Source organism: Diplotaxodon limnothrissa, linkage group LG16 (genome assembly GCF_057381915.1).
Source record: "Diplotaxodon limnothrissa isolate DT_005_m linkage group LG16, D_limnothrissa_male_GT1.1, whole genome shotgun sequence".
Lineage (NCBI taxonomy): Eukaryota > Metazoa > Chordata > Actinopteri > Cichliformes > Cichlidae > Diplotaxodon > Diplotaxodon limnothrissa.
In genome coordinates this window covers 3,660,693-3,676,969 of record NC_140611.1, presented here as the reverse complement: position 1 = coordinate 3,676,969, position 16,277 = coordinate 3,660,693, and the positions used below count along the sequence as shown (strand labels likewise).

At 40.7% G+C, this 16,277-nt stretch overlaps 1 protein-coding gene across 1 annotated transcript in view; it reads left to right on the top strand.

The window, feature by feature from the left end:
* The first annotated feature begins 6,795 nt into the window (after positions 1–6,795).
* marco (macrophage receptor with collagenous structure) overlaps positions 6,796–16,277 on the top strand; it is a 29,518-nt gene continuing 20,036 nt past the window's right edge. The window contains exons 1-5 of the mRNA XM_085374056.1: positions 6,796–6,974; positions 9,555–9,653; positions 10,316–10,470; positions 13,241–13,358; positions 16,212–16,274. Of these exons, the coding sequence (XP_085230182.1) occupies positions 6,866–6,974; positions 9,555–9,653; positions 10,316–10,470; positions 13,241–13,358; positions 16,212–16,274 (544 nt within the window). The 5' untranslated portion in view covers positions 6,796–6,865. The remainder of the gene's footprint in view (positions 6,975–9,554; positions 9,654–10,315; positions 10,471–13,240; positions 13,359–16,211; positions 16,275–16,277) is intronic.

The window sequence follows — 16,277 nt, the reverse complement described above, 5'->3', positions numbered from 1 at the left end:
GTTCATATGGCTTGTAATTGGGATGAAGTAAATATCTGTTGAGTAATTTAACATAAAATTGTTTGATAGTGTTAATTTGGAAGGCCAAAACTCTAGCGGGTCCACCAGACCCATGAACACTGGCTGAGTAACAAAAATATGAACACCACACAAGGGTTAAATGAGAAGGTGTGTCCAAACATTTTATTTTGCCCTCCATCACTGTAGCAATCAGAATTATTGTCTGAAAGCCAAGAAAAATGCCCAACAGGTTTATTTTCCCATGTAAACCATTATGCCTTTTTGTATGCTGGTCCACTTGATTGTCATAGTTTATCTTTGTTATTATTATATATATTATATATTTTAAGTTATTGCAATCACAACAGACAGGACCAGGGGACAGGAAAGAGAAAGAAGAAGAAAAGAGAAGTTGGACAGAGAGTTAACAGAAGGAGAGTTAAAGAAATAAAATAGAGGAGAAGAGGGATAGAAAGAGAAAAGACAGTGAAAATCTGCTTGATCACCTGCCGAAAAAAAACAAGCAAAAACCAAATAAGACACTAGAGAAACCACAGCAACAACCGACAAGGTCCTCTTTTCCCACCTTTTCCACCATAGATCATTTATTTAACCCTGATTGTAACAGCTCCCAAAGAAGCCCACAGACTCGCTCTGTGAGCAGTTTGCAGACCACTTCAGGGGAAAAGTCAGCGCCATCAGAGCTGATATTTTATCTTCTCATGATATGATTAAACACATCTGAGGGCTCGATTGTACCTGAGGAGACACTGGACAGCTTTGTCCTGGTTAATGCTGAGAACCACCACATGTCTTTTAGATCCAATCCCTTCTTCACTCTTTAAAACACTTTATGGATTTTTTGAAGCTGAGCTTTTAAACATGATGAATTGCTCTCTTCAGTTGGGTGTCTTCCCTGCTGCCTTTAAAACGGCGGTGGTGAGGCCCCTTCTGAAGAAGAGCAATTTGGATTGTAATGATTTTAATAACTACAGACTCCAACTCACCATTTAGAAAAACTTGTTTTTACTCAGATTAATGATTTTCTGAATGATAGACAGATCCTGGAGATATTCCAGTCTGGATTTAGGGTGAACCACAGCACAGAGACGGCTCTCCTAAAGGTTTTAAATGATCTTAGATGTAACTGGGACTCCCAAAAGCTCTCAGTCCTGGTGCTACTGGATCTAAGCGCAGCCTTTGATACAGTAGACCACGCTATTCTTTTGAACAGACTGAAACACATGGTGGGCCTCTCTGGTGCTGTACACAACTGGTTCACTTCCTGTCTCTCTGACAGAACTTTTATGGTGAGTACGGATACATGCTCCTCTAAGATCCATAGAAGGACATGAGGTGTGTCCCAAGGGTCGGTTTTAGGCCCTGTACTTTTTAATTTGTATATGCTCCCTCTCGGCGGTGTCATCAGGAGGCATGGAGTGAACTTCCACAGTTACGCTGATGACACTCAGCTGTCCGTGTCTCCTGATGACACCAGACCAATGGATGCCCTTTTTAACTGTATCTTGGATATAAGATCTTGGATGGCAGAAAACTTTTTACAGCTTAACCAGGACAAAACTGAAGTTTTAATCGTCAGTCCTGAGGCTCAGAGAGAGAAACTCTTGTTTAAATTAGAGGCATTTTCACTATGTCCTTCGCTACAAGTGAAAAACCTGGGTGTTATTTTTGACTCTGAGCTTGGTTTTATCCCACATATTAAACATGTAACCAAAATTGGATTTTATCATCTAAAAAATATAGCCAGACTCCGCCCTATTCTCTCTCGGGCCAACACAGAGATGCTGATGCATGCTTTTATTACCAGTCGCATTGATTACTGTAATGCCCTGCTCTCTAGTCTTCCTAAGAAGAATATTTCAACTTTACAACATTTACAAAACTCGGCAGCTCGTGTGCTGACGAAGACCAGAGGGCAGGCCCACATTACACCGGTTTTAGAATCGCTGCACTGGCTCCCCGTGTGTTTCAGGATCGATTTTAAAGTTCTTTTATTGGTTTTCAAATGTCTTAATGGTCTTGGGCCTTCTTATCTCTCAGATCTGCTTTTACCATATGAGCCCTCGCGGACCCTGAGGTCCTCTGGTACTGGCCTTTTGATTGTCCCTAAAGTCAGGACACATACTCACGGAGAGGCAGCTTTTCAGTGGTATGGTCCTCGTCTGTGGAACAGCCTGCCGGAGGAGCTCAGGGCCGCAGAGAACGTACATGTTTTCAAGAACAGGCTCAAGACCCACCTTTTTAATTTAGATTTTACTTAGCGTTTATTTATTTTATGCTTATTTATTCTATCCTGTTATTCTATTTATATTATCAATTTAGGTTTTACCTAATATTTATTTATTTTATTCTTATTCATTTTTTGTCTTCTTACTCTATTTAGATTTATACTGTATCCCATTCTTATTTACTTTATCTTTTTATCCTGTATATATTCTTATTAGGTCATATCTCCAGTGTTTCCTCGGAGGGCGCTCTCTGCACCGGGGCTGTGACCGACCGTGGCTGCTGGGGCTCTGGGGGTCCTCTCAGCCTGGCTGGGGGGCTTCTTTGCCTCCCTCCGGCTGTGTGCCCAGCCTGGTGGCTGCGGTCTGTGACCGGCTCCCGGTGCAGACGGCTCCCTGTGATAAACACTATCACAGGGAGCCGTCTGCACCTCACCTGGCTCATGTGTGCCCAGCCCAATTTTACTCTTTAAGTGTGTGTGTGTGTGTGCGGGGGGGGGATGTATCCATGATCATTTATGTTAATGAGAGTGTGGGGAGTGAGTTGGAGGGCGATGTGGGGTGGGCTGCTTTTAACCATGCGCTACATTTCTGTATGAAAAGTGCTTTATAAATAAAGATTGATTGATTGATTGATTGATTGATTGATTGATTGATTGATTGATTGATAAGCTTAAGAAACAGTAAATAATAGATATTGAAGGTTACTGAGCAGCATACAGGACTAAGGATATGTATAGAGGCAGCAGCCAACCAAGAAAGTGTGTCTGTGAGTACCTGTTTTTACACCTGTGTGAACGCTCGTGTGTACACCTGTGTGTGTGGGCGGACTTGTATTCATAAAGTTTCTCCTTGTAAGCGTCTAATAGTAGTGGGGAGCTATAGCCCTGCCCTCCCAGGACATGAAGGAGATCCTGGCCTCAGACATCCAGAGGCCCCCCAGAGCATGAGAGCTCAAGGAGGACCACTGCTGGGGCAATCCCGCCACCCACCTAGAAAAGGGCTGAGGAGCGCCCCAGGCGGCCATGTTTTCCCGTGTCCACCCCTGGTAGAGCCATCATTGTCTGAACTATTCTCGACTCACCTGAGACTAATCCCTGGCAATCTGTGGGAGGGTATTTATGAGCTGTCTCTTCTGGGACAATTCACCAAATTACCCATGTTGGTAACAGTTTTTCTCTTTTCCATGTTCCATGACCAAGATGGAGTACTTACCTCCTCTTTGTGCTAGAGTTTCCTCATCGTGCCACTGATCTGCTCGCCCTTCTCTTGGATGCTGGTCATCACTAACTGGATTCACTCCACAGTCTGTCTCTCTGGAAAGATCTCTTCACCACACACCTGCCTGCCCTCCTGCAACTCAGGTCAGCCCGTCATCACTGCACTCTCCTGTCCACACCACCCGGACCTTCACCTTGTCCTCCAAGCTTTAACAGCTCAACCTGCCAAGTAAGCCAACCCCTTAACCTCCATTCCTTCCTGGCTGCTTTTCATGTACCCGCTAATTATTATTTATTGTATTTCTTATAAATGTATTTTTTAAATATTTCTGCTGTACAGCACTTTGGTCGGCCATGTGTTGTTTTTAAAGTGCTATATAAATACTCTATGGTATGGTAATTACCTTCTCCTCTGTTCACAGTTCACAGCACGCTAAGGTCATGACGGCACGAGTCCGTCTCCATGTTTAAAGCTGTTGCTCTCACTACACATTAGATCGCCACATCACAAATCCCGTCTTGTGTTTAAACCTTTGTTTATAGTTTTAAATAAAGCTTGTGAGAAATTCATTCAGCTGTCTCTGTGTTTGGGTCTGTAGACTGCAGTAACGTACTGGCCCTCCTAACCCTAACCCTTGAATGCTCCAATTACCACGAGAACTGCTGTTGTCTTTACCCGCCACATCTTCTCGAGTTCTTCTTTCAGCCCTTGGTATATTTCTTCCTGATGTTGCTATCACTCAGTATCGCTAGGGAATCAAAAACTGTTCCTTGTAGAAAACCAGTTCCCAGCAGTCTTGGAATTCTTAGTCTGCCTGCCTATCAATCCTGCTTATCCATTTATACACTCGCCCTACAATCAGCTGATTTCAGTTTGTTTTCAGTTTACAGGGAATAGCTATGCAGTCCAGACATCACCATTTATCTCGTCGTTTTGTGTAACAAAAACACAAGCGGAAAACTGCAGCTGGGACAGAGGCAACCGCATTATGCCACTAACATAACTTCTTTGCAAGCATCTGCCAAGACAGCATGCTAACGCTAAGCTAGCCAAGAACCCAGTGTGAAAGCTGAGTGAGCAGCCAAACCCTTAATTTCAACAGGTAACAAGCAGATGAGCAGTCAGGCTGCAGCCTCCCTTCTTACCTGTTCATGTTTCTAAAGCAGGATCACTGTGGTGATCGCTTTTTTGTGCTGGTTTTCATCTTTGCTTTGTGCGGTTAGCTTTGTATTCTACTAAGAGAAAGATCTTAGAAATGTGTGTCCTCATCAGGGTTTTGTGTTGGTGTGCCAGTTGTAGCCCCAAATTTATTTTGTTAAATAGCGATTATGAGACAGAGTGTTTCAGCTATTTTACAGAGTAACATGAAAGCAATGTAATGAGTAGTAATTAAGTAACGTACTGCAATACTTTTAAGAAAAGTGTTCTGTGTAATAAGAGTAATAATGACCTTTTTGAGTAACAACTCCAGCAATGGTCATAACAAAGATATCCCCAAAACTTCTACAGACGGACCCAACACACTGTTGTTGTGTTCACGTTTGGAAGTGTTTATTGTGGTTTCACACATGCAGTGTCTTTCTGTTCAACACCCAATTCACCAACTTTGCAGACGGGCCTCAGCACACACCCTCCTCTCGCTCCGGTCTCTGGCTTCACTTCACAGATCATCACGACCTGTGGCCTCAGCTGGCACCGCCCCCTCAAACTCACTGCACCATCTCTCCCCTGCAGCTGAGCCAGGGACCACACCTCTGCCACAAGTGCCTACTGTGGGATGATTGGCTGCTCCAGGAGAAGTCTAAGTTTCATGGGATCTTGTTCAAGAGTAAGATGAGAAGGCAGAAAGAGACTGACAGACAGATCAAAGTCAAGTCAAGTCAAAGTCAACTTTATTGTCAATTCTGCCACAGGTACAGGACATACAGAGAATAGAAACTTCGTTACTCTCAATCCCTAGATAAAATAGAAAATGAACATTTAAATATAAGAGTGATTAAAAATGCAAGTAAAATATTTTAAAGTAAAAAAAATTAAATAAATATAATACAATTTTACATATAACAAGAAAGCTATACAATATACAATATAAGGGTAAATGACATTGAGTGCAAACCAGGCAGAGTAGTGCAAATAGGCAAATAGTGCAAATGGAGATTTGGTAATGTACGGTATGAGATAGTGTAACACAAAGTCTTATGAGGTAATGGCAGTCCAATGCTCCACAAAGTGACTGGTAACTGGTGCAGGCCAGTGAGTGAGTCAGAGAGTGTGTGTGTGTGTGTGTGTGTGTGTGACAGAGTTCAGTGAGACCGTGGAGGAGAGAGGGGAGAGGGGGCAGAATCGGGAGGGAGTTAAGCTTCCTGACAGCCTGATGGATGAAGCTGTCCTTCAGCCTGCTGGTCCTGGCCTGGAGACTCCGCAGTCTCCTCCCCGACGGCAGCAGCTTGAAGAAGCTTTGCATTGGGTGCGTGGGATCAGCCGCTATGCAAAGGGCTTTTTTAGTGAGACGGGTGCTGTAAATGTCCTGGAGGGAGGGGAGAGAGACACCAATGATCCTCTCTGCAGCTCTCACTATGCGTTGGAGGGTTCTATGACAGGACGCGTTGCAGGCTCCAAACCACACAGTGATGCAGCTCGACAGGATGCTCTCGATGGTGCCTCTGTAGAAAGTGTGCATGATGGGGGCTGGTGCTCCTGCTCTTCTTAGTTTGCGGAGAAAGAAGAGACGCTGCTGTGATTTCTTGGCCAGTGCTGTGGTGTTGTACGTCCAGATCTTTGTAAACACACAAACACACACACGCGTGCGCACACACACAAACACACACACATTAATATATTTGCAAATATTATTTTGTTCTATTTATCACAACTTTTCAATTTTTGTATTTCATGTATGAACTGTACATCGTGTAGAGTCTGAGTGGGTAAATTACTCAGGGTAATGTAAACATTGTACACAGGAACTCAAAGCCAGAGGACAAAATAAAACTTTATGTGATTGGCTGGGTATTAAGACCTTGTTGCTGTAGGGTATGTACGTTATTGCAAACCATAACTTTCATAACTTTCCGAGCTTTTTTGCATTGTAAAAGAGTAAAAGTGGTAAAAGAACTTGGACAAGAAAATTGCAACTTCCGTTATGGTTTTGTAAGACCTAACCAGCTTCCTCATTTTGGTTTAGCAGTAACACTAAATAAATGTCAGCTGCAATATTTTAGTCAACTCAGCAACAAATCAGATACTTTTACTTCCTCTCTTTTAGTCGGTTCTCATGTGAGCACTTTGGTACAGAGCTTCTGTTGCAATCTGGGGAAGAAGTGTCATCTTTTACCTACTGCATATGTTAAAAGAGGCTCCCAAGTAGGACGTGAAGGTGATTTGGGGCTTTAGGAAGAATGGAGACGGCAATGAACAGGACAAGGAATGAGGTCACATACACTCAGAGTAACCCACTGTTTGACATGTCACTCAGCAGGAGTGATCTCTACAGCCTTCAGCCTGATGGTAAGTGCTAAGACAGTGAGTGTTACTTCTTTCATAGAAACTGTGTTGAGATTTGGAAAATAGTTATCTGTAACATTTATCATGTTAGAATGAACGTGAAGGCCTAAATCCCTGATTGTTTTACTTTTTAATTCCAAACCTTTGGTGCTGTTGTTTCTGAAAATGTGCCTAAACTTATCCATAATCCTTAACTGGCCATCAACAGTCTCTAAAGCTGGAAATGCCAATTAAGAGATATTATTTTCTTCCTGGTAGGTTGTAACTTTTGAATAATCCATATACAAGCTGCTTCTGAAAAAAACCTCACTGGAAACATTATAGTATCATTTAACAAAAAATAATTTTTCAATTTGCTATAGTAACCAAAAATTTCTCGTAAAGTAAGAAACACTGAACCATCGTGAAAACCAATTTCAGCCTCGATGCGACCAAACAAAAGTTTGGACTGAATAAAAACATGAACAGTGGAGTTAAGTGGCACAGGCTTTATTAGACTTGATGACAAAAACAAAAAAATCAGCTTCCTTAAGTTTTTTACGCCAGCTGCCTGAGCGGGTAAAAAAACAAACAAACAAAAGCTGCTGTTGACAACAGACAAAACAATATTGAGTTTTTTGTCTTGGAAGAGAGTTTATTAAGACTCCTGAAACAAAAAGGAACGACATAATGGCTTAACTGAATATAGAGCAGTTCAAAGAATAACTTACAGGAAAGTACAAGAGCAAACAAATCATCTAAAAAACAACTGTGGGACTCTGAAAAACACAGAAGTAACCTGAATACTGGCAAGAGGAAAATGATTTGATTCAATTTGAATGAATTCTGGGGACTGCAGTGACAAATGTACGATTCTGTTGCTTCTAGTGCTAGTAAGTAAACTTTATTGTCATCTCTACTATATACAGTACAGGATATAGAGAAACGAGGCGAGGCTCCGGTTCCACTCAGTGCAAAAGACAAACAATAAATATAAGAAGAGAAATAAATATACACTTTAAGACAAAGATAAAAGGATCAATAACAGTTAAAATTTACAATTTACAGTTTGAAAACTGCAACAAAACCCATTTTACACCCACTCTAAATCAAAAATCAGTCTAATGTCATTATCTAATGTTATTATTTACCATTATTATTATTATTATTATTATTATTATTATTTATTACATACATATGTACTTATGTTTTAAAGCACCGGTCCCCAACCTTTTTTGTTCCACGGACCGGTTTAATGTCAAACAATATATTCACAATAAGGTGTCGCAGATAAATACAACAAAATAAAATGATAGGACCGAGACAAAAACTGTGGTATTTTGTAAATATAATAATAAACGCAAATTGTGTAATTGTGTAATTTTATTAGCAGCGTCCTCCTGAAAACAACATTGAGAGTAACATCCTCCTCTCTGCCCCTTAATGCCCTCTGGTCGCTATGGTAACGTGGAAATATTTCTTTCAAAATAAGACACACAACTACAACACGGGAAAAGACCCAGGGAAACCGAGTTAATGATTAAAACCCCAAAAACCATAAATTTCACTCAACTCTCGCAGCCTGGTGACAAATGACTCACAGCCCAGTACCCGCTGATTTAAAGTACTGTCAGTACTACAGTGGCTGTCATTCTTAAACCTGGGACAGAGTGAAATGGCAACCTTTACCAGCAGGTGGTGGCAGTGTTTCATATTTTCTTTCAGTGACAGCAGGTTTGCTCATTAAGAGGTTTTCCTCGATTCAAATTTAAAAAACGAAATAAAGAAAATGACATGAATGAAAATTCACTCAAAACAGCTCCTCATATGCCAACTATGGAAAAGCATCTTATGGTACAATCAACAGAGCTTTTAAAATACTGATGTTTTAAACATGCATAAAAAAAGCAAGCAGCAGGAAACTCGCATCAGGACTACCAAGATGGCGGCGCGCACAGACGCAGCGGGCCGGGGCTCCTACATTTTTGCACTTTTGGTGGTATTGGGTACACTTGGGTTTTAAGGGGTATTTATTATTTTCTTCATTATTTTATTTACGGGTTGTACGGAAGCCCCAAATGCAATTTCATTGTTCTCTGACAATGACAATAAATAAATAAATACTAAATACTAAATTATCTCTTTCTTTCTCTCTTTCTCCTGCTTTTCTCAAACTCAACATTTGTACTCAGTAGTAGTAATTTGAGTACTAAATGCCTGAATACAACCTCCTGCTTTGATGACAGCCTAGAAATAGAAACTGTGTATTATCCTTGGAAGCACTGAAAGCAAAGTGATAAGTTCCTGTATTTGGTTTGTGCAATGTATATACTGGCATTATTTTGTTTATTTATTTATTGCTTGACTGATTTATTTGCAGAACAACTTGAAAACATTTGGTTAAATGTTAGTGATTCACTTGTATATATATGTATATATATGCATATATATATATATATATGGTTTCTTGCTTTTTGCTTAGTAAATGTAGACAAATATTTGTAATAGCTGAATAAATAGCTGAATTTGTGTGTCCGGAAGTGACAATTTGAAGAAGTAATCTTGGTCCAAGAGATTGATCACATAACCCTGTTTGTGTTTCAGATCTGAAGTCATCCAGGCCCAGGAAACTACGGTGTTTTCATGTCATAGTTATTTACCTCATCCTGCAGACAGTCCTTAATGCTTTTCTTCTTTATAAAGGTACAGCTGCATACCATCTCATCTGTAGAATGAAATAACTTATGAGCAAAGACAGAAATAAACTACATTATTTAAAAGTTCAGTGATGCTACCATATCAACAAACACCATGGCGACAAGGTTCAATTTAGTTTAATTTATACAGCAACAAATCGCAACAACAGTTGCCTCAAAGCACTCGATACTGTAGACCCTACAAACACTTCCAGCACAGTTACTCCTGACACAAAATCTCCTTTTTCTATCTGCACACTACAAAACAACAGATAGAAACACACAGATACTAATCTGCCATCACTTCAATGCACACAGAATCCAAACATTAGAATAAATTTTATTATTCAAATCATTTTTCATTCTCGATCCCTGCTCCATCTCTCTGGACAGCAGACATCTAAATACTTTGTTAATCAGTTATTTAGACTTTATAAATGACACAATGACCATGTTATAAATAAATAATTATAAATAAGCATCTTAATCAAGAATTTTTATATTTGTATTTAATGAGGAGTAATGGTTTATAAGTGATGAAGCACTTACTAATACCTTAGTAAAGCAGGTTAGTAAGTTTAGGGTGACATTATTATGATGTGTTACCCATTAACATACATGGGAAGAAAGTATAGTGAAACATATTTGTTCATTTTCTCTTGGTTCCAGTTTTCACACTGGAGGCTTCACTGGCTCGGCCCAGATCAGAGGGGCAAACGTCCAATGATGTTTCTCATGGTTATGAAAGCTTCCAAACTCTCATACAAAACAACAGTCAAGAAACCAAGAACCTGAGACACCACCTATGGACGCTGGAGAGCCAGGTACTCTTCTCGTGTACATATAATGTGACACGGGGCCAGTGACACAATGGATATTGAAGATTGTAGGATTGACCCATGGCTGACTTGATCTTTCCTGTGTTGCTCTGGTAGAGCGGATCAATCGCTGCCCCATGTTCTTGGGCAATATGTTGATCCCTAAATTGCCGTTGATGTACTCACTGGCATGTGAGCGTGTGAATGTGACACAAAGAGTTTGGGCATACATAAAGGTGCAATGGGAATGTGTGTTATTTGGTGAATGAGACTTACAGTGGGAAGCGTTTTAAGTGCTGAGCTTATGTAGAAAGGTACTATTTATGAATATACAGCGCATCCGGAAAGTATTCCAAAATGGCCTGTATGGCAGTTTGTCCAGACAGAAGCCAAAATCATGCATGATGATGGGCAGCCGTGCCCCTCTCCACACGCCTGTCTCACACACACAGCGAGCCAACGACAAGTATCATAGTCATAACAACTCTATAACAGAGCTTATCTATGTGCTTTGCTTATAGTGAATCATCTTTATTCTTAATCAAAGATATAAATCAAAGTATAAGTCTGATTAATATGTTAGCTGAGACATGAGCTGGGTAATGAAAATTATTCAGATGTCTGGATTTTTGTGTGCATAGACATGATCCAGCTGCAGCCTCAGTAGATGAGTATCTGTGTGTGGCTGCAGAGATGTGAAAGATAAGAAATGTGCTGCCAGCCCAAAATTATGTTCTGAAAGATTCTGGAAAAGAGAAATGGTACTAAGGGTTGAACAGAGAACCATAAGTCAGATGTGATTTTAATGACAGTTTAATTATGCTTAATACTGATGAGAATATAACCAATACAATGAATGAGAAAATATAATGATGTCATGATTCAAGAAACAACATTTCTTTTGAATCACGTATGTGGAAAAGCCACATAGATAGATGGTAAGATATGGCTGGACATCAGGTAATAAGTTGTTTGTTCCTTTCTCTTCTCTGAGATGAGCGCTTCCAAAGCTTAGATTATATTTATATTATAATACAGCTCGGTAATAAAGGGGTAACAGTAGGGTAACAAGGGGGAAACAAGAGGGTAATAATGTAGTATTTCTAAGTTTTAATATCCAAAGTAATAACCATGTAATGTCCAAGTAATATCGAGGTAGCAACAATGGTTACAGTTGAGTATTATTACCCTGAAATTTATGTAATAGGATAATAAGAAACCCAAAAATTGGGTGTAATAATGTGGAAATAGAGCTAGGTAATAAAGCAGTAATAGAAGGGTAACAAGGACAAAATAAGAGTGTAATAATGTGGTAATTTCTAAGTTATTACCACTCAATTACCAGTGGTAGTTTCTATATAAAAAGCAGGAAACAAAATGCCAAACCGCCTGTTTCCATTTAATAACACATTAATAACCCGTTAAAGCTAACTTAAAGAAGTGTGGTTATTACCTGGAAATATCTCAGGTAGTTTCCATGTAATAAGAAGGAAACAGATGCAAAACCACTTGTTTCTATCTAATAACACATTTATAACTATGTAATAACCTTTTAAAGCACACTTAAAGAATCGTAATGACGACCTGGAAACACCTGTGGCGGTTTCTGTGTAATAAGCAGGAATTTAACAGTATGGTCATGATACCTGATTAAAAGAAGCACCAGGAAGTCTGTAATGAACTGGAAACACTTAAACACAAAATGTTAATAATTAAGTTTAAAACAATAACACATATGAATACATATGTGTTATTCTCTGCACAGGAGTGTAGAGGACCCTCCATCATGGCAAAATTTATACATGGATGACAACACATAATATGGTCAATATAGTTAAGGTGGGAAAGAAAGTGGAGCACATTTTTAAAACTGTGATCAGTCGTGGCAAATCATCAAACATCTGCTGACATCTTGGTGAATTGAGTTGTGTAAATCCACAAAGAGCAGTAAACCTAAAAGCAGTAGCCCAGATCAGCTTATCACAGCTTGTACATCAAGAAAATCTACTGGACCCGCAGATGTATTCTAGAAATTCTTGTGAGTTGTGATTCGTTTCTCCACACTGAGCCATTCCAGCTGTCTTTAGGGTTCCCCCATCTGTTGAATCCCACAACGTAGGCAACAGAAAACAGGAATACAGGAAAATAAAAAATATCTCTATCTACTAATATTTTAATATTGCCTTAACATTGCACAAGGCTTAGTCAGCTTTACACAAAAACATCCTCCAAAAAGCAGTTTTTTACTTTCTTGCATTTACACACTACAGGTGTACTTTCTGTGTAGCTGGCCTGTACCACTACACTTGGTGTCTTACACTTCTGTCTTTGGAACGTTTGCCCCCCATTCCTTCTTTCACAGTCTGTCTTTGCAGGTGATTGATGGATGGTGTGCTCATCAAAATAAAGCTAACATTAATCTCAGTGTTATTCCACATTACCTGGACTATATCAATATTCAGATCATACAGAGATTAGTTAAAATATAATATGTGGATGTGCAACCATAGTTTTCCCCAATCGGGAGCTGAGTACTGATTTGTATTTCTATAGATTTGGATGAATGCATTTGTAAATAAGTGTACTCCAATCGCTTTGTGTTTGTGCATGAATTGAACACAAATTCAACAACAATACATGTCAGCCTTCTAAAATCCCTGAGCACTAATCTGAGCAGGAGTACCTTATACACAAAGCTTATTCATCTATAATAATTCCTTTAAAAAAGTGTTTCCATGTTTTTACAGTTTAACATCACAGTCACATATTTTACCAGATTAAAGGCCTGTGTGGCGAGGAAGGTCAGCTGGACAAACTGAAGACCGACCTGAGCCTGCTCAATACCACCACCCATAACCTGGAAGGCAAACTAACAGTCATCAGCTTGAAGCCAGGTCTGTGCATGTGTTTATGTACACAACAACAGGGTAAAGCAACAACTATCACACAGGGCATTGTCTGATTTCAAGCTTTAGATCCACATCATTGTTGTTTAGACAACACTGAGGTTATTGTACTCTGTCCTACAAGTTTTAGAAATGTGGTGTTTAACCAAGAATTTACTTTAGATTGCACTACGTAGCTAAGACTGTGAGGAATTTAATGAGGAATTTCTAGTATTTAGTATTTAGTATTTATTTATTTATTGTCATTGTCAAGAACAATGAAATTGCGTTTGGGGCTTCCATACAACCCAAAAAAAAAGAAGAAAATAATAAATACCCCTTAAAACCCAAGTGTACATATTTAACCCAGTGTGACTCCAATGCAATAAGACAATCCTTAGCAATAATGTTCGTAGAAATTCAGACAAAGACCTGAGAAACATGACAAAATACAACAATGCAACCCATTCAATATTATTGTACTGTGAGATATGATATCAGATATGATAGTTATCTATTTAAGAAAGAGGGGGGGGGGGGCAGGAGGGGGAAGAGAATAAAGATATGATGCACCAATGCAGACCAGTTCATTGCTATTAAGAAGTTGGATATGGTTATTGTCCGTGAGAGGGGGGCAGAGAGTTCAGGAGCCTCACAGCCTGTGGATACAGGCTGTTGGCCAGTCTGGATGTTCTGGCCTGTATAGACCTGTACCTTCTCCCTGAGGGCAGCAGATGGAAAAGGTGGCGCGCAGGGTGATGTTGGTCCCGCAGGATACTGTGCACCCTCCTCAGACAGCGAGTGGGGAAGATATTACTGATCTCTGGCAGACTTGTTCCAATAATTCTGCCAGCTTCTTTCACCACCCGCTGGAGTGCTTGCTGATCGGCCTTGGTGCAGCTGGGGAACCACACTAGAAATCCATACGTCAGAACGCTGCTGATGGCACAGTTGTAGAAGTTCAACATCAGAGATCTGGGAATGTGTGCGCTCCGCAGTCTCCTCAGGTAGTAGAGGCGCTGTTGGGCCTTCCGTACAACTGAGGTGATATGGTTGCCCCAGGACAGGTCCTCGGTCACAGTTACCCCCAAGAATTTAAAACTGCTCACCCTCTCCACCGCCTCACTGCCAATGAAGAGAGGCAGATGGTTGTTATGGCCCCTCTTCCGGAAATCTACAATGATCTCCTTGGTCTTTTTGGTGTTTAAGACCAAGTTATTGTCGTGGCACCATGACTCTAGTTGTTGCACCTCTGTCCTATAGTTTGTCTCATCATTGTTGGATATAAGTCCGAGCACTGTAGTGTCATCTGCAAACTTAACAATGAGATTGGACGCGCAGGAGGAAATACAGTCATGGGTGAAGAGAGTGTATAGCAGAGGGCTCAGAACACACCCCTGAGGGGCACCGGTGTTGACCACAAGGGTGGAAGAGGTGTTCTTACCCACTCTGACACTCTGTCTACGGTTAGTGTCTAACCGTAGACCGTAACCAAGATTTATCCTTTAGCATGCACATTAAACAAATATATAGGGTTGCCTTCATTTGTTTGGTAAAATTAGAAACATCCGGACTCAGAGTGATGCCACACAGCTAGTGCTTCTATTGTGATAAATAATTATCGGGTCACTCTAAAAGCTCCTGAAAAGCCTTCAGTTGATCCTGAATGCTACAGCAAGAGTATTAACTGGAACTAGAAAGAGAGACAATATTTCTCTCTTTAATTTGGACTTGAATTTAAAGTCTTCATCTTCACATGCAAAATGAATAACGAGGCCACGCCATAAGAATTTATAGTAAGTTTCTAAAAGTAGAATAGAAGGCAGAGCCTTCAGCTATCAGACCCCTGTATTATGGACCAGCTGCCAGTTTGGATGAGTGAGACAGACACTCTCTGGGCTGTGAGGTCTCTCTCTCGCCTCATCCTCCACCGAGACCCAAGGGCCCCCCACACTCCAGCAGGGGCCCGACAGAGTCAGGGGGGCCAGGTCCTGCCAAGCAGCCGCTGAAAGGGAACCAGTACACAACTGAATACTCAGCCTCTGACATCCAGAACCATCATTGCTCTGCCAGGTGGGGACACCAGCCACTGGCAGGGACTGTGGCGTGGAGAAATAGGCCCCCACACCTGGGGGAGCCTGAGATGTTCTAAAAGAGTTGGATTAGTAAGGAAAACAGGCACACACAAGCATACATGCCCATCCTCATGCACACATATAAACACTCTCACACTTGCCCAACATGGAGACACTCAGAGATGAATGCAGTACACACACACTCACACTCCCCATACACACACTATACTCCCAAGTCCAGACACCAATGCCTCCAGAGGGGCAATCCACTCACAGACCCATGAGATGGGGTAGAGACCACCACACAGCCCTGGTCCATGCAGCAGCAGAGCAGCCCACCAGCCCTGGCTGGAACGCCAGTCCCAGACCCCATGCCTCCCTCCACCAGCTCATATGTGGTGTTGATGCTGGCCTATAGAGCATTTATAGTACACTTTGCAAAGGAGGAATGAAAAAATAGGATGAATGTTTCCTAAGTTGCAAAGCTTTGACAACAGAACAAGCTTGAAACTAATCAATGCTCCTTTTTGAACATGGACGTTATTTGGAGTTGTGGTTGCTCGTTTTCCTTTTGTTTGCTTTGTTCATTTGTCTCTTTTAATTCTATTTTTTTTTTTTTTATATACTTTTTCAACATGTTCAAAATAAAGATTCAATCAATCAATCAATCAATTGTCCCGGAACAACAATACCTCAGGTGTAATCAGATGCATCATAACACATAGTGTAATAAAATACTTTCTAAAGTTTATCAAGCATAGCAATGTATTTACGTATGTGTTCTCAGGACCCCCAGGTCCTCCAGGCACCAATGGACATCCAGGTAACCGAGGAGAAAAAGGTAGCAAAGGTG